The sequence below is a fragment of the Anguilla rostrata genome, chromosome 9, assembly GCF_018555375.3.
Source record: "Anguilla rostrata isolate EN2019 chromosome 9, ASM1855537v3, whole genome shotgun sequence".
In the NCBI taxonomy this organism is placed as follows: Eukaryota; Metazoa; Chordata; class Actinopteri; order Anguilliformes; family Anguillidae; genus Anguilla; species Anguilla rostrata.
In genome coordinates, this window is record NC_057941.1 from 25,362,947 (window position 1) to 25,387,451 (window position 24,505).

Below are 24,505 nucleotides of genomic sequence, written 5' to 3' on the forward strand. Positions count from 1 at the left end.
AGGACCAGTAAATGCAAAACAACCACATAATATCTATAATCCAGCACCATATTGCAATGTAGGTACAGTTTTCTTTTCAACAATTGTTCTTCTTCCAAAGACAAACCCACTGCTGGTGTGCATGACCAAAGAGCACAATTTTAGTTTCATCTGACCATACCACTCCAGTTGAAGTCTAAATGCCTTTTAGCAAAGTCATATTATTCATTGCTCTCAATGTCAATCCTTCCAAGAAAACCTACTGGCATGGAGGTTGTGCCTGATGATAGCTTTGGAGACTCCCCCAAGCAACCAAGCAAACATGAAACCAATTTTTTTTACATCTCCAACTTCGGCCCTTGAATTTTTCTTTGCCTCCTAAACCATCTGCTTCTCACTATGTGTGGGGGCAAGATGCACCAGCACTTAGTACAAGGCAAGTTTACCACAATGGTTTTCTACTCCTTAATTATTGAGCCAATAGTGAATGTGGCATCCTAACTTAATTTGTTCAGTCATTTCCTGACTTGTAAAAGGTTGACAACCCTTTGTCTTGGTTCTTCTGAGTTCTCAGCCTTCCCCATTGGTGAGGGATGACACATTGGTTTTGCACGTGCACTACAGAAGGCCACGATTCAGTTCCCTAAGTTTGGGATGAACTTCAAAAGTAGCACATTGATGCAATGTATTTTTGTTAATAATACAGTTGTTCAGAGAAAATGTTTTGTCTTCACAGGTCATACATTTATTTCCCAAAAAGATTGGTCCAATGCATCGCAATGAGTGTCTTCAAAGTTTTCAAGTTGTCACCACTATACAATGCCACATTAAACATTTAAATTTTTACAATCTGTCAGAATCAGAAAATATTAAGAAATTGTACATTAAAATTCACAGAAGTGACTGTTCCCTGCAGAGATTGTGTTAATATCTTTTCACTCAGAAAATCAACAAAATAGTTTCACAGGTGCCAAAATATTTGCACACCACTGTGCATTATGTCTCAGACTTCCTATACAAGTAAACTGCTCCAGATATGTACCCTGATTCTTGCTCTGACACTGCCTTCTCCCAGTCTTCCACCTCCATGACTGAAACCCGGGACCAGAGCCCTTCCTTCTCCATCTCATTCAGAGTAAGCTCAAGGTGATTTTTGTACTCCTTGTTGCTCTCGTCTCCCCTCGTGGTCAAACAGATGTAGCCCCCTGCAACGGAAATTTTTGGATCATGACTTCTGTTTAAAATGCACATATACACCCTGCCATGCTTCATGTAGTCAGGGAATACTGACCAGGCTTTGCGACTTTCCATAGTTCCCTAATGATCGTAACTGGCAAATGCCCACTACCTAGGGCTCCAACAATGAGGACAACATCATATGTCCCTGCAGGAGAAACAAGATAGCAACAAAGAAAAGAACAAATAAGTAACCATAATATCATTCATATGCCACACAGAAAGTTACCAGTCGTAAATTCTCAGGGTTCTCCCAGTGTTCGTCTGCACATTTTACCAGCATCCGTAAGAGTAGTGTTACACAACTGTTTGGAGGCTACGAAATGATCAGTCAAAATGGTTTCCTTAGATACAGTAGGCTACAAAATGACTGGCACCCTTCCTAAAGAAGAGCAAAAAATAAAAAATAAAAATGACATTAATAATGAACCATATCATATGCTCAAAAAATGAGAAAGATTATTATTCTTCCATACCAATACACGTGCCCAGAGAAAAAAAAAAGTGTTTTTAACAAGTAATAATTTAATTTCATCAAAGGGCCACGAGCATATAATATATCTTATTACCTGTGTTGATAATTTCATACAGCCTATTCTGCTCATCTTCATCAAGGGTGTCAGTAATTTTGGACCTCACTCTGTATTTGTGGCAGTAATGACACATGGTATTCCTGAGTTCTTAGTGTTGAAACAACTTGAGCGACTGGTTACGAAGATACAAAGTTGAGTAGGATACCAGCTTGGACAGGCAAGGCTGCGGCTCCCAGCATGCACTGCTTCAGCTCCTGGTAAAGTCCTTTTCTCTTGGCTGCTTCAAGCATTTTGTCACTGCCATCCAGTCCCACAAAATTCTTAAATCCATTTTTCTGCAGCTATTGACAAAGACAAATAAGCAATGTAACAACATACTTCATACTGTTTCTACAACACCAGAAAAATGTGTTCTCCTTTGTTAATGGCCACCTTGTGGTAAGTAACTATATATGGTAATAACTACAACCAGAGACAATCCAGCGCTGTTTCTCTTTTCTTTTTCTCTGTTTGTTCTTATTCCCTTTGTTTAAGTTTTTGTGTGTGTTTGCTTTCTCTGTTACTGTAAAACATCTAAGGAGCACACTGGTGTCTTCATCTGATATACAGTCTCAAATAAGACATGGAGAGATTTGGGTTCGAAACACCTCATGATACCAAAATTGTGGGGCTTTACAGAGAGACCTTGACCAGGAGGTAGGATCAGTTTTTAATCTCTCTAGTGAAAAAAATGACAAGAATTCATCAAAGCTCTCTGGGGATGGTTCAATACTGAAGCAGGGGGATGTGCTTAATGTAGAGTTAATACCACTGAATAGAGTCTTTAAACTATGACAGCTTTTTGCGATAAGAATGCTGCTTTTGCTTCCGTAACGGCTTTCTGGTATTCTATAACTGTAGTAAAGTACAGATCTGCTGCCACTCATACAGGGTGTAGGCAGTGTTTGAGCTACCCTAATGTGAAGAGAGAAGATGGAAGCATTTACCCAAGTGGACGCCAGGCCTGTGCCACAGGCCACATCCAGAACCACTGCTTTCTCTCGGTCTCCCTCAAAGGAATTTGACAGGCACTCAGCAGCAAGCCTAGGGGCCCTGAAATCCAATATAGCTACATCCTGGATATACAAGAAATACATTTGAAATTATGGTAAATGGACTGCATTTATATAGCGCTTTTATCCAAAGCGCTTTACATTTGATGCCTCTCATTCACCCACACATGGTGAAAGGCTGCCATGCAAGGTACCAATCAGCTTGTTGGGAGCAATTAGGGGTTAGGTGTCTTGCTCAGGGACACTTTGACACGCCCAGGACGGGGGTTCGAACCGGCAACCCTCTGACTGCCAGACAATCGCTCTTACCTCCTGAGCTATGTCACCCACATGTAAAATTATGTTTCAGGCCTGTACCATTCTCTTGGTGTACACCACACATGCACTCGCCCACTCTTGCCATCTTGATCCAAAATCGAGGTCAACTGGGCCTGCTCAGCAATTTTATACATGCCACAGAGCATGATAGGATGTCAATTGCTTGTCTCATGCAGTACACCTGTATGGAAGCATCTGCATTTGTTATGTTTGCCCGCTCATTTAATTCAGGTTTTATCTTTGTCACCCATCTATAATATACCTATGCTAACTATTACTAATATTATTAATAATGCAGATGTATTACCTGTTCGTAGTTTTCAGCCCAGTTGTTGTAGAAACAAATTTGGTCTTCAGCAGATTCATTTTTATGGACAGACAGTACAGCGGATCTAACATCGGAAAATGTTCTGCTGGAGTTTGCCATTCTACTTGATCCTGTCAATAGAAACATGTTTTTATGCATATTATTAAACTATTTGCCTGCTCAATCAACATGTTAACAAGGAGCAGGTGCACTTCTGGCTACTGAACTTATCAATATATCCAGGAGGTTGCTCGATTACGGTGTTACCCCAGCACTGCATATAAGGCCAATGCACTGACTGGTCCTTGCAGAGATGCTCACCCCGGTCAGTGTGTATATGCAAACCACATACTTTAGATGCCCTGAAAAAGGGAAAACAGTTTATAATGACAGATGGCGATAACCAAGGACACGTACAGTAGTTCAATGATGTTGAAAGGTAAAACATTGTATTTACAAATCAAGACAAATATAGATTGCCATTCTATAAGTAAAGAAAAGACATACAATCTAACAAACTACAACAAAGAAAATAAATACAAAGAGATTATTGATGTATGTCTGTTTATCTGTTCATCCTTGTTCCGACAGGCCATGAGTATAAAAGGTAAAAAGGTCACCAGGGTACCCCATGGCACTCTCCATGCTGCAGGACAATTGTTTTGTCAGTTGTTTACAGCCTTCTGATCTTTTAACTGCATTGAAGTGCAGGCAAAGGAATGATCAAAGTTCAGGGACAGTCAATATTGAATCTTAAAGTGATAGCAGCCAATATAAATAAACAAGATAAATAAACATTACATTACATTACAGGCATTTGGCAGACGCTCTTATCCAGAGCGACGTACAACAAAGTGTATAACCATAACCAGGAACAAGAATGACGAAACCCCTAGAGAGAAGTACCGGTCCAAGTGCAGGGAACAACCGCATAGTTCAACTTGGACCCTGAAGGTTAAACTGATTAACACTAACACAACGAGAACGGCAACAACGCAATCTATGGAAAAAATACAAGCAGTAGTTAAGACAGTTAATGCACCTAAGTCACCTACGAAACAGCTGCCTAGTTACAACCCTAAGCTTACAGTCATTTACAGGGGGGTAGGGAGGGATGGGGAGAGGTGCAGCCTGAAGAGGTGAGTCTTCAGTCGTCGTTTGAAATGGGTCAGTGTCTCAGCTGTTCTGACCTCCACAGGGAAGTCATTCCACCATCGTGGGGCCAGAACAGACAGGAGACGTGTTCTGGAAGTGCAGGTGCGAAGAGGGGGAGGTGCTAGGCGTCCTGAGGTAGCAGAACGGAGGGATCTGGCTGGCATGTAGGGTTTGAATATCTTGTGGAGGTATGCTGGGGCTGATCCCTTGACTGCCTGGTATGCTAGGACCAATGTTTTAAATTTGATGCGAGCTATAACAGGCAGCCAGTGGAGGGTAGTGAGCAGGGGAGTGACGTGGGAGTGTCTGGGGAAGTTGAAGACCAGACGAGCCGCAGCATTCTGAATGAGTTGCAGGGGTCTGGTGGCAGATGCCGGTAGTCCAGCCAGAAGAGAGTTGCAGTAGTCCAGGCGGGATAGAACCATTGCTTGGACCAGGAGCTGGGTTGAGTAGGTGGTGAGAAAGGGGCGGATTCTGCGGATGTTATATAGGAAAAATCTGCATGCCCGGCTTACTGCTGCGATGTTCTTGGAGAGGGACAGCCTGTTGTCCATCACCACTCCGAGATTCTTGGCACAGGGTGATGTCACTAAGGTGTCCCCTAGGGAAATGGAAAAGTCGAGGAGGGGAGAGGATAGAGCAGGAATAAAGATTAGCTCCGTCTTTCCCGGGTTGAGCTTCAGGTGGTGATTGTCCATCCAGCTCTGTATGTCCCTCAGGCAAGCGGAGATGCGGGCAGGGACCTGTGTGTCCGATGGGGAGAAGGAGAGAAAGAGTTGCGTGTCGTCGGCATAAGAGTGATAGGACAAGCCATGGGCAGATATTACAGGGCCAAGGGATCTGGTGTACAAGGAGAACAGAAGGGGACCGAGGACTGAGCCCTGGGGAACTCCGGTGGCGAGGGGACGGGGTGGTGATACCTTACCCGCCCAGGCAACCTGGAAGGAACGGTCAGAGAGGTAAGGCTCAATCCAGTCAAGGACTGTGCCGCAGATCCCTGTTGCTGCCAGGGAGGACAGTAGGATAGAGTGCTCCACAGTGTCAAATGCAGCGGAGAGGTCTAGAAGAATCAGGACAGAGGAGAGGGAGGCTGCTCGTGCGGCATGGAGTGACTCACTGATCGAGAGGAGTGCAGTCTCGGTCGAGTGGCCAGGCCTGAAGCCAGACTGGTGGGGATCAAGCAGGTTGTTGTGAGAGAAGAAAGCAGAGAGTTGGTTAGATGCGGCACGTTCAAGTGTTTTGGATAGGAAAGGGAGGAGAGATACCGGGCGGTAGTTCTGAATGACTGAAGGATCTAGTGTGGGTTTCTTCAGCAGCGGGGTGATGTGGGCCCTCTTGAAGGATGAGGGGAAACATCCAGAAGATAGGGAGGAGTTCACAAGGGAGGTGACAAAAGGGAGGATGTCAGGTATGATTGCCTGGAGGAGAGATGAGGGGATAGGGTCTAGGGCGCAGGTGGTAGGGCGGTGGGTGAGCAGAAGCTGGGAAACTTCAGAGTCTGAGAGGAGAGAAAATGTGGAGAAACAGGGCGCAGAGGGCGCGGAGGGCGCGGAGGGGGCGGAGGGCGCAGAGGGGGCGGAGGGCGCAGAGGGGGTAAAGGAGCTGCGGATGTCAGCAATCTTTTCGTCAAAGAATGCTGCAAAGTCATCTGCAGTGAAGGAAGACTGGGGTGGGGGAGGTGGCATGCTGAGGAGAGAAGAGAAAATAGAGAAAAGTTGACGAAGGTTAGAAATGGAGTTATGAATTTTAGTTTGGTAGAATTTTGCCTTAGCGGCATTGACAGCAGAAGAAAATTCTGTCAGGAGAGACTGATAGGCCGAGAGGTCAGATGGGTCCCTGGATTTGGCTGGCCCTGGAGGTGCGTAGGATGTCAGACATCCATGGACTGGGAGGGGATGAACGTGCTGGCCTAGGAACGAAGGGGCATAGGGAGTCGAGTGCTGAGGAGAGAGATGGGGTTAGGGTGGAGGATGCAGAGTTAGTGGGGAGCTCGGAAAATGATTGAAGAGTGGGGAGGGAAGCAGTCACTCTGGGAGCAAGAGAAGAGGGTGATAGGGAGCGGAGGTTACGGCGGACAGTGACAGTGGGGATGGGAGGAGGAGAGGGAGGATGTGGAGAGAGGGGGAGGGAGAAGGAGATGAAGTGATGGTCAGACGTATGCAGGGGGGTAACCGTAAGATTGGAGCTGGAGCAGGTCCTCAAACAATATTACAATAAACAACATGAACAGAATAGAACTCATTAGGTCTTTGCAGCTCAAACTGCAAAACAATGCTGGTCAACCAGCTTAACTAGCAAGGCCACATTAATTGACCAACTTGACCAGCTTCACCAGCAAGACCATGGCCATGCCGGTCCGCCAGCTGAACCATCACCAGACCAGCACGAAGCAGCACAAACCAGCTTGGACCAGCATGGAATTCATACTGGTCTGAGTTATTTTGTTTTTTTCATCAGAAATTTTCCTGAAATTTTCCTCAAAGAAAAAGGTATGGAGGGCAAATACTCTACACATACTTTGATTGCCAATACTTTTTGAAAAACTTAAGCAGCACAAATGATCTCTTAAGTTATGCTAGTTTCCAAAAAAGATTTGTACTTCAGATGTAAAGTCTTTTTTTATAGTCAAGAGTACTATATTAAACACAATGAAAGCTTGAATGACTATTTCCTTACAAACATTTTTTTGTATTTCTTTTTCAGCAATTGTGTCTGCACAATTCAACGATGTGATGTAAAATAATCTGAGGGAGGCAGCCAGGAACAAGCTTTCCAATGAAAGACAATTAATTAATTAATGAAAATATTTTAATGTTTACAGTTTTAAGGCCACAATTCGTCATATTTGTTGCCTATTATGCTAACTTTTGTAATAATTGTTTAATATTTAAATAAAATACAATTAACTAGAATAATTCACTTGTCGATTTTTGCTGTAGTTTGTGCTCAGCACATGAGCACTGACATATTTTATCTTGCATTAACTAACGTATATGTCCAATAATGACATTCATTCTAAATGATTTTAACATTACAATACCACATAACCTGCGGTATATTCCTGTGGTAAATGTCCCAAAAAACCACACAGACCTTGGAGCACCACATGAATACCACAGCACAGTAACGCAGGAACATGGTAAGATAATTATTCTAGGAATATATCACAGGAACATAGGGAACCAGTACAATACAGTATATCCAGTAGTACCTTACCACAGGACATTTTCGTAAGGGTATCGAGTTTGCTATGCTTGTAAACGAGAACACGTGCAATTGCCGTTTTTCTCTTATTAAATTAGCATTAGTAGTAGGCTGTGTCGGGAATATGAAATTATTGTACTTACGAACGTCAATTTAGAACAACCCTGTTTGGACCTTTTCTGGTTTGTGAAGGTAAGTGGCCCTGGTGCACTAATAACGTCAGAGATGCGACGCTCGATAATCATATGTCGACATGGCATGGAGCATGGCTGCCCAATCCTGATCCTGGAGATCTGTCGTCGTGTAGGTTTTTATTTTAACCCCTATTTAGCACATGTGATTCTACTGGTTAGCAGCTCAACAAGATCACAAACTGTTTAATGAAGTACGCTTTTTTAAAGACTGAACCGAAAGCCTACAGGACGACAGACCTCCAGGAACACTGTTGGGCAGCCCTGTTGCAGAGCTTTCCAACAACCACTTAAGTTTCATACTAGCCCAGCACACGACTACCGTTGTAGTTTCATTCATAGCAAATGGTTAGCAACTGACTGTTTTAAAGCACATAATCGCTTCGAAATTCATGGTTGAGATATCAACGGGTGTAATTTATCTCGGAGAACAAAACGTGAAACTCCCTTAGGCTCATGTTAATGACACACGGTATTTTCTGCAGAAATCTAAATCACTGTGGCTAAAAAAGGTATTGGAAAGAACTGGAAAGGGGAGCGGCCACTTTAATGAAAGCGCCTGTGTTTCCCACATGCGCAGTACAGGCTTGCTCTTGGGGCTTCACAAGCAACCATTATGAAATGGTTTTGTGAAGCTCTCCAAATTGACAGCTTTTTACTGAAATACAGGATTTAGCCAAAAAGAGGAATGTGATTCCAGAGGGGACCACCCTTGATAAGATTATGGAAGTGGACAATGACTCCAAAATATTCCAATTTGGAGAGGTTTGGTGCCATTTGGAGAGGTTTTGGGGACACATGGAAAAGGATTTTTGGAACTTTTTGTTGTTTTTCAGAATAAAGATGTAATTTATGTTTACTGAGTGAGACTCTCGTAGGATGAGGGAAATTTGATCAATTTGGTGCAGATTTGCTCTTTAATTCATGCTTTGCACCATGTCTGTACTGTATTTTTGGAGATAATAGGGTTTATTTAAGTGGGGGGGTATGATTTCTAGTGCTGGTAAGCATCTGCAAATTACTACATTACATCAGGTTGCAGACGCTCTTATCCGCGACTACACAAGTGTATAACAAACCAGAACAATATACGAACCTAGAGGAATACGTCAGTACAGGAACAACGCATAGTACGTGACCTGAGGTTAACTGATAACACTAACAAAAAGAAAACGCATCTATGAAAATAAAATAAATAAAGATGCAAGTAGTCGTTAAGACAGGCGCATCAACTAAGTCACCTATGAAACAGCTGCCTAGTTACAACCCTAAGTTTAGTCATTTACAGGGGGGAAGGGAGGGATGGGGAGAGGTGCAGCCTCTCCCCATGTATGTATGTAATGTAATATAAGGCGTAACTTGGAGGAAGATCATAGCATACAGATGGGTTAGTAGCCATATTTTTTTATTCATGTTGTCATTCTTATTATTAGTAGTCGTACTATGATAATGAGTATAATTATAGAATTATTTATTTCATGTTTGTAATCTACTTGCACAAGAAGATTACTACTTTGATTTAAACCACAATGGCCCAAACTCAACGTAGTTTGTTTAAACGTATCTCCCCTCTCCTCCGCTAAATATATATTCCCTTTCTTTGACCAAAGTTTAAATATTTAAATAATGTCTCTTCTCTCCTCTTTCCGTTCCTCGCTCTTGCATGTGCGTATATTGCTCGCTGATCAACAAAAATCAGGATAGTTCACCCTCGGCCATAGGGGGCAATCCTGGTATGATGAAGATCAGTGATCTGCGTAGATCTGACTAGAACCATCCGTCAGCGTCAGATTTACGCACGTTAGCACAGATCTGTATATAACTTGAACGACCTAAATCGTATCAGCAAACCCCGAACCTCTGTAGATCTGCAAGTATAATGATTAGTTAATCTGCGTAAATGCGCTTACCACGAGCCCGCTTTACCTGTGTGGAGCGACTTGAAACAAAGCTCACAACTCGCTGAAGTTTGCGAGTGTGGAGCGCTTCCCTTGTACCGGAAATAGTTTCCGTGCTGTTTAGTATCTGACTAGCTGGACAACCTCGTTATCGTAGTGGAATGCGTTTTTATTTTTTTGTCTGGTTATGCTGAATAATTAGTTGTTTATCAACAATCGACAGCATGGGATTTTGGGGAACATTTCGCTCATCTGTCGGCTTGTTTTGGGCCGTTTTCGTCGCGTAACGTTAGATCCAAGTCTTGGATTTTGGTTATCCACGTCCTGCGGGGGCCGTGATTGAAAACTTTATTTCGGGGATTCGGCCTGTATTTGGAAAGTGAGTGACACATTGCTTGGTGGAATTTTAAAACGGGAGTCCAGTTTAATGAACGTTGGGCATTCTGGAGTCTGTTTTTAGCTCGTTAATATTAGACTAACAAAGCACACAACGTAGCACTAACTTGCCACGGTTAGTTTCTTTAGGCTACTTTATTAGCAAGCACGAACGTGTTTGATTACGCCCAAGTTAGCCAACGTTTGTGTGTGATTTATTTGTAATAATAATGAACTATAATCACGCTACTTGTTTGCCTAACATGCAGTTACAATATAAACTTTAAATCTACGCAACGCACGTTGGTTAAAGTTAGTGGTGATTTGTACACAGCCGTAGCCATACTTGCTAGCTCGCTAACTGGATTGGAACAAGCTAACGTTAACCAAGTTAGTAAACAGAGGCTAGCTGTATCACTTCGTAGTCAACTCATCTAGATTGTACTAACTACCCTGAGAACACAACCGAATAGATTTATCTGATTGCCAGATATCTTGTTTGAATGATTTTTTCCCTGATGTAACCGTTGGCATAACAAGCAGCGATTCACAGCCAAGACCAAGCAGCTAGCCAGTTAAGTTTCTGATTGTTAAAGCCAGGGAAACTGTAGCCAGCTTATTGCACTGTCTGAGTTTTCTCCATGTCTGCATTTGTCGTTGTAGGTTGCTAGTCAACCTCGAAGGGAAAATGTCAATCTTGGGTTTGAAGAAGAAGCAACCAAAGACTTTCAAAGTCAAAGTCATCACCATGGATGCTGAAATGGAGTTCAGTTGTGAGGTATACTGTCCTGTAGAAATAAAATCCACATACGCAGAAATATTTTTTCCAAAACTTTCTGTACCCTTGTTCTTAGCCGTTTAGTATTTTTTTAAATTACTTTTTAAACGTTGGCTGATTTGTTCAACATATTTTATTCATTGGTTATATCTAACGTTACTTCACATTCACTCATCAGAGGGACTTCTTGTTTTATTCTAATGTTGTTGACACGTGCAGAAATTACTCTGGGAATTACCGTTAATATCTAATTTTCAGGTTAAATGGAAAGGGAAAGACCTCTTCGATCTGGTTTGCCGAACTATTGGATTGAGAGAAACATGGTTCTTTGGTCTTCGATATACTGTGAAAGATACTTATGCATGGCTGAAAACGGAGAAACGGGTTAGTGGCTTTGTTGTTTCCAAAATACTTTGCTGTTAACAGAATGTGGTTTTCAGTATTAAAATAATAGTGTTCTGTATTTCACATATTTACCGAATTTAATTTCAGGTTTGATGCTTTATGTTATGTGGACTTGTGCCTGAATTTAACTAACTAAAGTTTATATACTAAAGATTTCAAATATTCTTGTGGATATTTTGCTGTCCCAAGAACACTTGAAATAGTTTAATTTACTTTTTTTCAGGTTCTGGATCAAGAGGTTCCAAAGGATTCCCCAATTACATTTCATTTCCTGGCTAAATTCTTCCCTGAAAAAGTAGAAGAAGAGCTTGTCCAGGAAATCACACAACATCTTTTCTTCCTGCAGGTTAGAAACAGAATCTAGTTGTGTATCCTCTGCAATGACACAGCGACACTGCACATTCATACTACGTCTGTTAGAGAAGTCCATACTAAAGAAACCAGTGTGCACCATCCCTACTGTTAGACATACTGTGAATGAATCCCTTTCCACATGGAAAAGTCTGTGTTTATTGTCCTCAGGTCAAAAAGCAGATATTAGATGAAGAAATATTCTGCTCCCCAGAGGCCTCTGTGCTTTTGGCCTCATATGCAGTTCAAGCCAAGGTAAGTTCCTCAACCTTGTATGTCTGTGCTTGTATATCTATTGCTGTTTAAGACTACAGATCAACCCCCCCCCCCCCCCATTTGCATCGCAGCTATGAATGGGAATTTTATTTATTTTATTTATTCAGCTTGTTATTTTTTGGTCCAAAGGCAAGTACCTAAATATATACGTAAGCATACTTAAAGTACATTTGTTGTGCATAAATGTTGTGTGCCTTTTCAGTATGGAGACTATGACCCAAACTTCCACAAACCAGGTTTTCTGGCCCAAGATGAGCTTTTGCCTAAAAGAGTAAGTAGTACCGCTTCATTTATTTGTAAAAGTGTAAATCAGTCGTTTGGCAGAACTGTATCATTCTGAAAGTGACGTTATGAACAAAACTGTCATTTGTAATGGTTTTTAGATCCCCTTGGCAGATTTGTTCAGTTTGCATGTGAATGCACAGGTTCTGATGCAGTATCAGATGACAGCGGACATGTGGGAAGAGAAGATTACGGCTTGGTATGCAGAGCACAGAGGAATTGCCAGGTAAGACTGCTTATCACTGCCAAAGTCTTATTAGCTGTGCTGCTTTTTTAAAATACATTTGATTGCGGCAGTAAAAATAGGCTGATCTATTCTTGGAATAATTTCAGTGAGCAATCCTTTTATTCACTGCTGTTGCAAATCATATGACAAGACAAGCTGCTGTGCTACTTGTTACTATATATATATATAAAATAAATAGACATGGTATAAAATGCAGTTTTTGCTCCATTATTCAAATCTGTGGTGTTAATTACGTGGAGACTATCGTTTTAAATGTTCTTGTTTTTCCTTTGGTGTTGAGTGTTGTGGGGTCAGCCGTGAGAAACTGGCAGATGGTGATTTGGCCCAAGAGTAAATGTTTGTGTGGGACATTTTTCTTGCGGCTTCTTTTCAGGGACGAAGCCGAAATGGACTATTTGAAAATAGCACAGGACCTAGAGATGTACGGAGTCAGTTACTTCTCCATCACAGTGAGTAACCCATTCCCCGTCGCGCCTGCAGTGTTGTGCTATCGCAGAACAGGGAGATGTTTTGAAGTGGCTTCACGGTCATGATAAGGTTGTGAAATGGGGATTGACTGGGCTTGACTGAACGAGCCAGCTGACACCAGCTGATGCGTGCGGAGGTGAAAAAGCACATTCAGTTCTTGCGAGAAGATGAGCATTCTGCCAATTGTCTCTGTCAGAAGTCTGAATTGATGCAAATCGGCAATCTGTCATCAACGGGCTATTCTTAGAGCTGCTTGCCCATGTTAGATATGGGCTTTGATAAAGCGTATTTCATTTTAGGGTCTGCGAATGTGAATTGCATGCTTTAAGTCGACGGGAACTGATTTGTCTTGCGGTTTGCAATGACCTTCAGCAAAACAAGAGGGACACCGAGTTGCTGCTGGGAGTCGATGCACAGGGGCTACACATATACAACCCGAACAGTAAACTCAACCCTAACAAGTCCTTTCCATGGAGTGGGATCAGAAACATATCCTACAGTGAAAAGGAGGTAGGATAGTTTCTGTGTAATCTACATGATGGCCACCTTTCTGTCTGGCATTGGAAAAAACCCCTCAGAGAAGCCAAAGTAACACATTTTATCCTCTCCTTTACAGTTCACAATCAAACCATTAGACAAAAAGAAGGATGTTTTCAAATTCTACTCCTCACAGCTCAGAGTCAACAAACTGGTAGGTCTGCACTTGTGATGTTATAAAAGTTTCAGCAATGGCTCTGAAAGCAGAATGTAGAATTCAGGTAGTCTGCTCAGTAACCACAGAATTCCTGTTGTCCTTTTTTCCTCCTGGTTCCTTTCCTTGGATTAGATACTACAGCTGTGCATCGGTAACCATGATCTTTTCATGCGGAGAAGGAAGGTGGACTCTATTGAGGTCCAGCAGATGAAAGCACAAGCTAAGGAGGAGAAGGCAAGGAAGAAGGTAAGTTTGTTTTCTTAGTTTTTTTATTTAGAGTCTGCGATGGTGCAGTGGGTAGCACATTTCTCTCACAGCTAGAGTCCTGGGTTTGACTCCTGGCTGGAGCCATTTTGTGTGGAGTTTATATGTTCAGCTTGTGCCTGCATGGGTTTCCTCCGGGTACTCCAGTTTTCTCCCACAATCCAAAAACATGCTGTTTGGGTTAATTGGGGAGTCCAAATTAACCTTAGGTACGAGTGTGTGAGTGAATGGTGTGTGTGCCCTGCGATGGATTGGCAACCTGTCCAGGGTGTATCACTGCCTTTCGCCAAATGTATGCTGGGATAGACTCTAGCACCCCCCGTGAGCCTGACCAGGAATAAGCGGGTCAGATAATGGATGGATGGATATATAGTCTACCGATAGGCTTGTTGAATGTCGGTGTTTCTCGGCTGACCTGATCGTGCTGTTGGTGGATGCGCACAGGTGGAGCGGCAGATTCTGGCCAGGGAGAAGCAGATGAGGGAGGAGGCTGAGAGGGCCAAGGACGAGATGGAGCGGCGCCTCTTCCAGCTGCAGGACGAGGCCCGGCAGGCCAACGAGGCGCTGGTGAGCACCCAGGTCACCTGACCAGACATGACCAATTTTGGCTCATGCTGACCAGTCCTGACCTGTGCTCCTTCCATAGATCCGTTCGGAGGAGACTGCGGACCTCCTGGCAGAGAAGGCCCAGATCGCCGAGGAGGAAGCCAAGCTCCTGGCGCACAAGGCCGCCGAGGCGGAGCAGGAGAGGCAGCGGCTGGAGGTCACGGCCATGAAGACCAAAGAGGAGAAGAGGCTGATGGAGCAGAAGATGAGAGAGGCAGAGCAGCTGGCGGTTAAGCTGGTGGAGCAGTCGGAGAGAAGGTGAGCCCGACAGCGTTGTGTTGTTTGTCCTATATTGGTATTGTAGTCTAGTCTGACTTGTATTGGTATTACAGTGCCGGTGGTTCTTTGTATCTGTGGTAGAATCTTTCAAATCAAACAAAATAAACTAAAAAAACAACATTCCCATACAAGCGCATATAATGTTATTCTGACTGACTATATATTGCTATATTCCCTAGGTCAAAGGAAGCAGATCACCTCAAGCAGGACCTGAGCGAGGCTAAGGATGCAGAGCGCCGAGCCAAGCAAAAACTTCTAGAGATTACAAAAACAACCTATCCCGTAGGTCTTTCTGATCAGCAAGTCTGGCTTCATCACTGAACAATTTGGTGATAGGAACCATTCAAATCTGACTGATCTGAGCCAATCAAGTCTCTTGACTTCTAGCTGAAAAACTTTGATTTGTTTCGCCAACATCAGCTGGTGGTTCATAAGGCCACGCTCACCCATAATTAGGTGGTTCTTGGTCTGTGGTTTGTCTTTCATTGCATTAAACAATATTGCAGAAGGTGTTCTTGTCGTCAGAATGAGTGTGAATGCTGTTCTCTGCAAATTGCATCCAGCCTTGGTATTCACATAAATGAGAGATGTCCTGGTGCTCATCTCTGTCTTTCCCTTGTGTTTCAGCTCATTGCGCCTCCACCTTCGGATGGAGGTGATCCCAGTCTTGAGATGGCTTCAGCAAGGATGGACTTCAAGGACACGGACATGAAGAGGTTGTCCATGGAGATCGAAAGAGAGAGGTACGTACTGTATTTACCCAATGGACTGTTGGTGGTCTTGTCTTTTAAGCTAAATTTATTTTGAGGACCAACAGCTGATCAGTTTGGCTGTGGTAAAGTCTTTGGCTGTAGTTGTGCGTATGTGTGTTTGCATTTGCCTTTTTTTTGTGTGTGTGTTTTTGTCTTTGTGCATGTTTGTGTGTAACTGTACAGTGTGCGGGAGTTTCTGCTGTGAACACCAGTCTTTGTCTGCAGGCTGGAATACATGGAGAAGAGCAAGCACCTGCAGGACCAGCTCAAAGAGCTCAAGTCAGAGATTGAGTCCCTGAAGCTTGAGGAACAGCAGCAGGCCGGGGTGTTTGCCCACAGAGGGGAGGCCAGGGCCTACCCCGACCCTCCCTATATTCCCCACAGTAATGTAAGTACTAATAAGCCTACAGGCTGTCCTTTCACTACAGATAAATGGTGCCCCCTACAACTCTGACGTTATTGAAGGCCCACATACTGTTAAAAGCGGGTGGAGACGAAGTCGGAAGCGGAGGCTTATACTAAAATATATAGCTCAGTTTTTTACATGGTGAAGTACCACACAAGGGAAGGTGCTCCGCACTGTTTTTCCATTATGCTCCGATTTTAAATGATCAATTGCAATTCCAAATAAACCGTCCGATTGCCTCAACCATACGTGCCGCCAAACGGGACTCCTTGCCACAGTTTACAGTGGGGTGGGGGCTGTGGGGTTCTTATTTCGCAAAGGTGGTTTGCCATGTATTGTTTTGTGGATTTTTCTTGAATTTGAAATGAGCTATTTCTTTTAATATTTTAAATTGTCTTGCTTTGCACTATTAGTCCTGTAGTAAAAAAATGGCAGTAACTTAAATTCTTAAGGTTGTTTGCTTTTTAAAGGCAATTCCAGTTTTGAAAAGGCATGCATAAACCATTTTAAACAGCCATGCTTTTTCTGCATGAGTAATCCTCTTTTTTAACAGCATGAATGACTCGCTGCGTTCCTACATTTTAAATTATGTGCGCTGGTTTGTCACTAACTGTAGGTCGGGCATCATATTGGAATGATACTGGTGCTGAGGTGAAAAGTCACTTTGTGATCTGCTTTTGAGAATGAGCTTTCTGAGTTGGGGTCCAGCTGACCTCTGACCTTTCCCCCTCTGAAAAACATGCCCAAATATTATGCTGCATCCCGTGCTGATAGTGTTACTACCTGCCATTTAGAAAAAGAAGTCTGACTTCATAAATAGTATTTAGGAGCATACTCTGTATAGGTCCAAGAATCTTTGCCATATATGTTGGTCTACTCCTCGGTATCTAATTGGAAGACATGAGGAGATAGCTACATTAACATGACCAAGTGGTTCAGTTTGAATTCTAAATTTTGAAATACTCTTTGTGTACATGCTTAAATGGCTGTGGTAGAGTATGTGCCAGAAAGCATGCTCTGAAGCTTGTGCTGCATTGTGTGGCTTGGCTTTGCTCTGCTGAGGAATCTTCCCCTGCGTTTGCTGCTTCACCACCCTTGTGCCATTCCATGTGACCAGCAGTTTGCTTTTGGTGTCATAAGGGTGTAAGTGGTATATGCTCAGCATTTTGTAACTCCTCTGCAGGTTGCAATAGCTAAATTTCATTTTTCAAAAATATGTTTGATCAGTCAACTAGTTTGTGGGAGCCTGCCATGACTATAATCTGACTTTTTTTCTAAAAGCGGTTACATTTTTACAAAGCAATTACATTTTTGCCCCCATCCCCCTCCCATCCCACCCCTTTTTTTCTATTTACAGCGTAACTCTGCTTACATGGCTCAAATGGCCTACTTTGAGGAGGTGTGATCAAATTCACAGTGAAGAAGAGGAGCGAGCAGCACTGCGGTTTCCACACTCTGTGACTGTAATTAATGTGTGTATGTGGTCTAAACATTCTCTGCATTACGCATTGGATGCGCCCGGCATGCGGAGTTTCTCTTCAGGGGCGCAATTCAATCAGCTGCTCTGCAGTTCCACGCATTTCTTTCAAATGACACTAATTTGCACACTCGGAATTGCGTACGCAGTTGACACGCATCACATTTTTACTATAAACACTCTTGAGATTCGTTCTTAGTGATAATTCATTTGTCACTCGCATTTCAAAGCGCTGCGTGTATCTTGGAGGGTATTTTAATGTCTGGGAGCAGATACTGCAGTGCAGTGACCTCTTGGCGGTTCAGACGTTAGGCTTTGTGAAAAGGGAGTCCTTGCCAGACACTTTTAAATAGCTGTGCAAATGATGCAATTCTCTAGGATTGGATTTTAAAAAAGAACCCTATATTTCAAGGAAAAAAGGATTGTGTGGATGGTAAAAAATTTGGTTTGATTTTGTATCCAGCTTTTGTTACACATTGTCTCCTTAACAGCGCCATTTGTAGTGGAGAATCTTGTACAGTGATTACCATTATTTTATTTTTCCAATGTGGAATCACTGACAGTGACTTGTAAAGAAACAGATGAGGCTTTACTCATTTGCTTTTTCAGTGAAGCAAAATGTGCAGCTGAAGCTCGGGTTTTTGTTTTTATAGTAGTGAACCATGCTGTATTTGTAAAGCTGGTTAACCATCATGCTGTATTCTAAGAACTGTTTGCATTTCCTTTTTTTGAATGCTAACTTTTTGAAATGCTTCACGTTTTTACCCATTTTCATATTTAATCCTTTGCCATTGTGGATGCGTTTGAGTTGGCTATATAGCATTCATAGCACAAGTGCCTTGTCCAGTCCATTGCAGATATTTTGCTTTTTTTTAAAGCTTTATCACAAATCTTGTGCCTTAAAAAACATATTTGAACATTAGTTTCTGATGTTAGATCTCCCTCTAGTGCCTTTTGCTAGCATGTCCAGTGCATGGCCAGCCTGCTCATGAATTAACTGCAGAAGCAGTTCTGGTTCCCATCTCTACTGCAGTCTCTTCAGCTGTGCACATAATGCTTTCTTGGGGTCCTTCTTGAGAAAGGATGGTGACTGCCAATTTGTGTGGAGTAGATCTGGCCACTTTCTGGTTGTGCTATGAAAGGTAAGGCAGGCCTGTCTGCTTAGGCTGCATGTCAAGGTATGGCTCAGATGGAAAAGAAGCAATATATCAGCATTTCTAGGAAGACTTGATCATCATTGAAATGAACATAAGCAAGTATATCTGCTTATTCAGGTTGTCCTTGGGGGAAATCTACTCCCTCCTTACTCAGGATTTTCTTGTTTGGAGCTTTGGTCTGAAGATTTTATAAAATGCAGTTATTTCCTTTCAGAAAATATTAAATGTATCCATCCAACAAAACACTAAATGAGCATGCTCACAGACACTGAAAAGCATTTCTACATTCTTTTCATGATTTAAATAGCTTTACTTATTCTTTTTACTATTTACTTTTCTTATTCCTCGTCTCAAGGGTAAACATTCATGTTTTAATGAATGATTGCAACCAACCCCCTTGTCTGCAAGTTACTTCCAGTGTTAATAAACCAGTCAATATGGGAATGGATGCACTTCCATTTTTAAACAACAGGCTTAGATTTTTGCATTTGCCCAAGTTTGAGGGAAAGGCTTTTGGCTGAACTCTGACGTTATGCTTCATGTCTTCTGGGATAAAGTGTACGCTCTCACTTTACCCCCATCCAAAACTGCAGATGCACAGCATCTTAAATTTTGACACTAATAAATTTTGTCAAATCAGTTCTTGACATTTGTCAGTGTTATTGTATTGTGAATATTGTATGTACACACATTTACACGCACCCACAAAACATATGAAGCCAAATATGGAGGTAAATTGGAAATTATAATGACCCAGTTTTATTGGCAATCCCTTTGACAATTAAAAAAAACTCAGTGTTTGAGTATAATTTGATACCTTAAAGCTTCAGACATTAAGTATTTTGTGCATGGGTTACTGCATTTCTGGCGTATAATTTTATACCAGTAAGTATTTGTATGAAAGTAAATCACTAATAAAATTAAAGTGGCAGTACTTTCTCTATCATTTCGGAGAAGACTGATAAAATTGTGAGTGGACAAATTACCAAATAATATAGAAATTATTTTAAACTTGTCACTGGTAGACTCATGTCTAGTGATGAATTCTACCTCAAAGTGCAAGTGTCAATGAACACCAGTTAGGGTACCAGGGTAGCTGTTTGTTAACCTGGATAGAGGGAGCATTCTCTGGTTTGGAACCCACTAGGGTGCAGATAATGTGTTCCTGAATAATTCTTAACATTAAATTACCATATAATATATGCAGTTAAAGAAGGACTGTATTCAGAGATTGAACTATATAACAAACTGTTAGCTAAGCATAAATACTGCGTATTTCAAATGCGTAATCTGCATTAATGGAAAAACATTAAGAAAAAAATCATAAAAATTCAGCAAGGTGCAGGGAAACAGTTAATTCGTTACAAAGTACATCATTTCTAGTCTGAATTTTAAGGTAGTGTGGCTGACGGTCCAGTGGAGGGTTTAAGAGTGATGAGCAGAGGCTACTCCAGCTTCTCGTCTCCCTCCTCCACGTCCTTCAGACTCAATACCTCCAGTGACCCTTTTCCCTTGGTCTCACAGCGGATGAGCTCGTCAATCTCGCGATAGCAGCCAGGATCGATCAGGCATACCTGCAAGGGAAGGGGACAGGCATAAGTAGCAGACACGGTGGTGGGGGGTCCTGACTGATGTGCCAGCCTTCCTGTATCTCACCATCTCAAGCTGGTCATCGAAGTCTTCGCTCTCCACAACCTTAATGAGCGATTTGAGTTTCTCCTTCAGCCTCTTCCCTTCCTTGGCGGGCAAAACGAAGCGTAACCTCATGTGTGCTCGCTGGATCTGTATGGACTCCTTTAGTTGTCTGATCACCTCCAGAGCCTGGAATGATACATTCATTTGACCTGGGTGAAATGCGTATTTGTTTTTGATTCCAATACTATTCTGTGCTCTATTGACCTTAGCTGGTGTAATTGAGCCTGCCACTATGACCAGAAGGCGGGGGTTGCACTTTCTGAGATTATTTCATTGGTTCCAATACACCGGACAAGATCAGTAAAACACAGAAGAGTATTTGAATCCAAAACCAATATGTATTTGACCCAGGTCTGACATTCATTAGCCTACAATATGCTCTCTTCAGTTGAACAGGACATCAACTCTACCATTATGGGAGGATGATTCAAATCTGTGGGTACCATAGCCAAATCATACCAACTCGGTTATACATTTGTACAACCGTATGAGGGTATAATGAACATATTCACTCATTCAGTTTAGCAGATTTTTCCATTCTAAAATTAGAACAAAATATTACAGAAGTACCAGTGAAGAAGAACAATTGACAACAAACCTGTTGTTTCGTGCTCTTGTTCGCTTTGACGGAGTAGTGGATGTCCTTCATTGCACGCTCAATTAAGTTCACCGTGTACGGTCGCTTTGTCTCAGGATTTACGCACTTTTCTGCTACTATGGTGGCGATATCCCTAAACATCTGCTCCAGCTGCGTCTGCCGCTCCTTGTCTGACACCTGGAGTTCGCCTTTAGCTAAAATCTATGAAAAGACAAGCAAATTTCAAAAGTACAACTAGACAAGGGTAGCCTTGAAAAAGTACCCCCATGTCAATGAAAAATTAGGTAATACTGTATGCATGTCCATATGTACACTCCCCGGCCACTTTTAGGTACACCTGCTCGTAAATGCAAATAGTTTTCTCCTCCAAACAGCAAATCATGTGGCTGTAACTCTGCGGGAACTGTATGATGCGATCAAATCAGCATGGACCAAAATCCCCGAGGAATGTTTTAGCACATCTTTCAATCCATGCCGTGAAGAATTCAGACTGTTCCGGGGGCCCTACCCGGTACCAGATAGGTGTCCCTAATAAACTGGCTGGTGCGTGTATGCATAGCATACTTACCTGTTTACATATTTCTGTTACATCGTCTGTTCCAAATGCTTTTGACAAGTCTTCTTTCTTGGCTACCTGTCCTTTGGACACGTTCATGAAAACCTTGTCAGTCTGCAAGACCTCATCGAGGTCCTTCTCACTAAAGAAAAACACAAAAATAAAATAAACAGTATAAAACCACGCAGGAAATTTACAATGTCACCGAATGCAAGCCTTGAAATTACCTAATGATCAGCAGGTGCTAGCTACATAACAGCTCCAAGTATATGATAATGTGTAACATAAGTGGAAACAATTTATCCAGGCAGGTTAGCTGGAAAGTAATCAATTATCTCATTTAGCTAACACTTAATTATATAAGCGAAATTGCAACTTGGCTAGCTCTTCTGAAAGGGCCTTAGCCGAACTGCGACTGGACGCTAGCTAGCTAGAAAGCTAGCAGCTACAAAAGGTTAAAAAACACACACCATAAGATTAGTGTGGTTTCACAAGAATCGAACGTTCTGTTAGGAAAACAATAGCAGTAGCTATTCCGGGACAGGCACTCCAAACTAACCCCACAAATAGGAAATAACCTTAGCTATATGACAAGCTACCAAACAAGAATCAACTTGAAATACTCACGCTCCCGATCTCCAACTCATAACTTTATTTTTATAACAGGCTATTTCAAATCTTTTTCCTCCTTTTTTCATTCTTACGATCGCCACATTGGTGAGTCGAATTTGGTTTGTAGGTGTGAAAATAGACATCTTAATTATTTATCATACGTTAGAATAAAGAAAACTGAGAAATGGAAATATACTTCAGTCTTTATGACAAACGCTAACTGCGCAGCTCAGTAACATGCGCAGCTCACTCGTGTACGGGTTGTTTTGTAAGCGACGTCCAATCAACTAGTGGCGACGTCGTTTTACTTGGTGTTCACTCGAAATTCCGGTGTAAAAAAAGAATGGTGATATAAACGTTCCCGGGGCAGTAAAACGTATATAAAATATTTCTGTATGTAATGTACATGTTTCGATAGATTCTGTATGTTCTAGGCCTGTTGCAGAAGTATCAACAACAATAATAACGGCATAATAATAATAATAATAATAGTAATAATAGTAATAGTAATAATAGTAATAAAACATTTTTAAAAAATAAAATAATAATAATCTCTTTGCACATGGGGTTGATATTAGTAATTGATGTCAATCAGCTTAGAACAAGCATTTTTTTGGACTAAATATATTTTTAACGGATATCCACTGACTTTAGGCTGACTACTATGACTGCTCTTATAATTGGTGCCAACCATCTTGTAAAACCAAATTCAACAAAAAGCTAATATAGCCATTCAGCAGTTATTTGCAGTGTTGTTCAGAACCTCCATGTAACAAAAAAGGCATGATTTTGCTGCTTGGGAAATTGATCTTCTTGGATTCAATGTGAGAATTAAAGTAAAATAATAGGACATTTAAATAAATAATGTCACAATATTAGAACTTTCAGAAGGTTTTGCTAAATAAATTGATACCCTGGGCCTGACAGTAGATATGATTTGCATGTATTGAAATCAGTTGGTCTTCATAACCCCATGGAATGTCCATCAGGTCAAGGGAACACTTGAATGAAGCAAGCACATTTGGATTTTCTACTGACCAAATTGTATTTATACATTAACAGTGGAGGCAGTCAAAAAATTTGGGAACTGGTATTTCTTAAAATACTTACTCCACTCATTTGCAAATGATAATGAGAGAAAAAAAATATAAAGAAACTTAATAATGACATAAAAATAGGGACATAAATTTATTGAATAAAAATTCAACCCCTGTGCTCTGGCGGCTAAATAAAGGTGTAAAAAGTCACTTTAACAAGCTGTTTAATGGGTTGATTGGCCATTCCCTGTGTGTTTTAAAATTGATTATCATGATTACAGAATAAAAGTACTTCTTTTTGGGAGGATACATAATACCACCCAGATAATGCCTAGAAAAGGTTATCCCTCCCAGAGCAGCAACAGAACAAGAAAGAAACTGCTGAGGGAAGCCATTGTGAGGCCAGCAATTACCTTAAAAGAGCCACCAAGTTCAGTGGCTGAGAATGGAGGGAATATGCTTCAATCAACAACATGAAGAGCAGTACACAAACCTGGCCTGCATGGCAGAGTGGCAAAAAAAAGATTATTACTCCAAAAACCCAGCTCAAATTTCACAGAAAGCACAAGAGCGATCCAGCTAAAATGTGGGGAAGGTTTTGTGGTCAGATGAGAATAAAATAAAGGCTTTTGGTCAAAATGCAAAGTGCTTTGTCTGGCACATGCCTATCACTGGACATGTCTCACCAAACACGGTCCCTTCAGTGAAGCATGGTGGTGGCAGTATGATGCCTTTGACGTGGACAGCTAAATTACTAACAGTTGTAAAAATTAACAGTACCAAGTATGGGCAAATACTGGCAGAAAACCTGTGTCAGTCCTCTAAAGACTTGGAGTTGGGGTGAAAATGAGCCTTTTACCAGATCAATGATCCAAAGCACAGAGTATAAGCTGCATTGAGAGGCACAAGAATAAAACATTATCCTTGAGCCTAGTCAACGTCTTAACCTCAAAAGCATTGAAAATCTGTGGGCTAACTTTAAAACTGCAGTTGCAATACCTAAGTAACTCAAGAGAGCTACAACAAGTCTGCCAATAAGAATGGATGAATGGGTAAACAGTGCAGATAACTAGTCTCATTATAGGCACAGGCATGCATTTGTTTGTGACAGCTTGTGGCAGGTAAGAGAGATAGATGTGGCTTGCGCATTTTCAAAGTCAAAATCAATTCAATTAAAAAAAAAATATATGGATACTACCAGAAACAATCTGTCTCCATTTCAACTTCAGAAATATGTACATTTTGCATTTCAGCTGCGGCATAGATGCAATAGTGGTAAATCTGTTCTCTGCAACCAGTATAGGTAGATTAAAAAAT

At 41.7% G+C, this 24,505-nt stretch overlaps 3 protein-coding genes across 11 annotated transcripts; 1 reads left to right on the forward strand and 2 right to left on the reverse strand.

The window, feature by feature from the left end:
* Nucleotides 1-649: 649 nt before the first annotated feature.
* mettl27 (methyltransferase like 27) lies at nt 650-8,420 on the reverse strand. 8 transcript variants are annotated; one of them, XM_064351318.1, is made up of 8 exons: nt 7,928-8,420; nt 5,096-5,323; nt 3,693-3,787; nt 3,426-3,556; nt 2,735-2,863; nt 1,954-2,089; nt 1,271-1,363; nt 650-1,184 (listed from the first exon to the last, which is right to left on the reverse strand). In XM_064351318.1, the coding sequence occupies exons 3-8, from the start codon at nt 3,703-3,705 to the stop codon at nt 976-978; spliced, it is 711 nt and encodes a 236-aa protein (XP_064207388.1). In that variant the 5' UTR covers nt 3,706-3,787; nt 5,096-5,323; nt 7,928-8,420; the 3' UTR covers nt 650-975. The 8 variants fall into 8 exon arrangements, with proteins under 8 accessions (XP_064207388.1, XP_064207391.1, XP_064207387.1 ...); XM_064351321.1 differs by having other exon boundaries at nt 3,653-3,787; nt 7,928-8,417; XM_064351317.1 differs by lacking the exon at nt 5,096-5,323 and having other exon boundaries at nt 7,928-8,419.
* Nucleotides 8,421-9,343: 923 nt separating this feature from the next.
* nf2b (NF2, moesin-ezrin-radixin like (MERLIN) tumor suppressor b) lies at nt 9,344-19,329 on the forward strand. Of its 2 annotated transcripts, none has more exons than XM_064351325.1 (17): nt 9,344-9,362; nt 10,912-11,026; nt 11,285-11,410; nt 11,655-11,777; nt 11,954-12,037; nt 12,261-12,329; nt 12,484-12,566; nt 12,961-13,036; nt 13,428-13,565; nt 13,672-13,746; nt 13,882-13,995; nt 14,458-14,580; nt 14,660-14,877; nt 15,078-15,180; nt 15,526-15,641; nt 15,876-16,038; nt 17,414-19,329. In XM_064351325.1, the coding sequence occupies exons 2-17, from the start codon at nt 10,937-10,939 to the stop codon at nt 17,459-17,461; spliced, it is 1,749 nt and encodes a 582-aa protein (XP_064207395.1). In that variant the 5' UTR covers nt 9,344-9,362; nt 10,912-10,936; the 3' UTR covers nt 17,462-19,329. The 2 variants fall into 2 exon arrangements, with proteins under 2 accessions (XP_064207395.1, XP_064207394.1); XM_064351324.1 differs by lacking the exon at nt 9,344-9,362 and adding an exon at nt 9,819-10,252.
* Nucleotides 19,330-19,416: 87 nt separating this feature from the next.
* On the reverse strand, nt 19,417-22,429 carry sbds (SBDS ribosome maturation factor). The gene is made up of 5 exons (XM_064351326.1): nt 22,167-22,429; nt 21,552-21,681; nt 20,984-21,184; nt 20,347-20,511; nt 19,417-20,264 (listed from the first exon to the last, which is right to left on the reverse strand). Exons 1-5 carry the CDS (start codon nt 22,292-22,294, stop codon nt 20,136-20,138), a joined length of 753 nt encoding a protein of 250 aa, XP_064207396.1. The 5' UTR covers nt 22,295-22,429; the 3' UTR covers nt 19,417-20,135.
* Nucleotides 22,430-24,505: the final 2,076 nt, after the last annotated feature.

Bases quoted from the DNA above. Each gene is read 5' to 3' on its own strand.
- mettl27 (XM_064351314.1), bottom strand. From the start codon at position 3,873: ATGTTTTACCTTTCAACATCATTGAACTACTGTACGTGTCCTTGGTTA. The intron at 2,864-3,425 runs GTAATACATCTG...TTGTATATCCAG, and splicing joins GGGCTGAAAACTACGAACAG to GATGTAGCTATATTGGATTT. The intron at 1,364-1,953 runs GTATCCTACTCA...TTTCTCCTGCAG, and splicing joins AGCCTTGCCTGTCCAAGCTG to GGACATATGATGTTGTCCTC.
- sbds (XM_064351326.1), bottom strand. From the start codon at position 22,294: ATGTCTATTTTCACACCTACAAACCAAATTCGACTCACCAATGTGGCG. The intron at 20,512-20,983 runs GTTTGTTGTCAA...GTATCATTCCAG, and splicing joins ACAAGAGCACGAAACAACAG to GCTCTGGAGGTGATCAGACA. The intron at 20,265-20,346 runs GTGAGATACAGG...CTTCCCTTGCAG, and splicing joins TCGATGACCAGCTTGAGATG to GTATGCCTGATCGATCCTGG.
- nf2b (XM_064351325.1), top strand. From the start codon at position 10,937: ATGTCAATCTTGGGTTTGAAGAAGAAGCAACCAAAGACTTTCAAAGTC. The intron at 12,038-12,260 runs GTAAGTTCCTCA...GTGCCTTTTCAG, and splicing joins CATATGCAGTTCAAGCCAAG to TATGGAGACTATGACCCAAA. The intron at 13,747-13,881 runs GTAGGTCTGCAC...TCCTTGGATTAG, and splicing joins AGCTCAGAGTCAACAAACTG to ATACTACAGCTGTGCATCGG.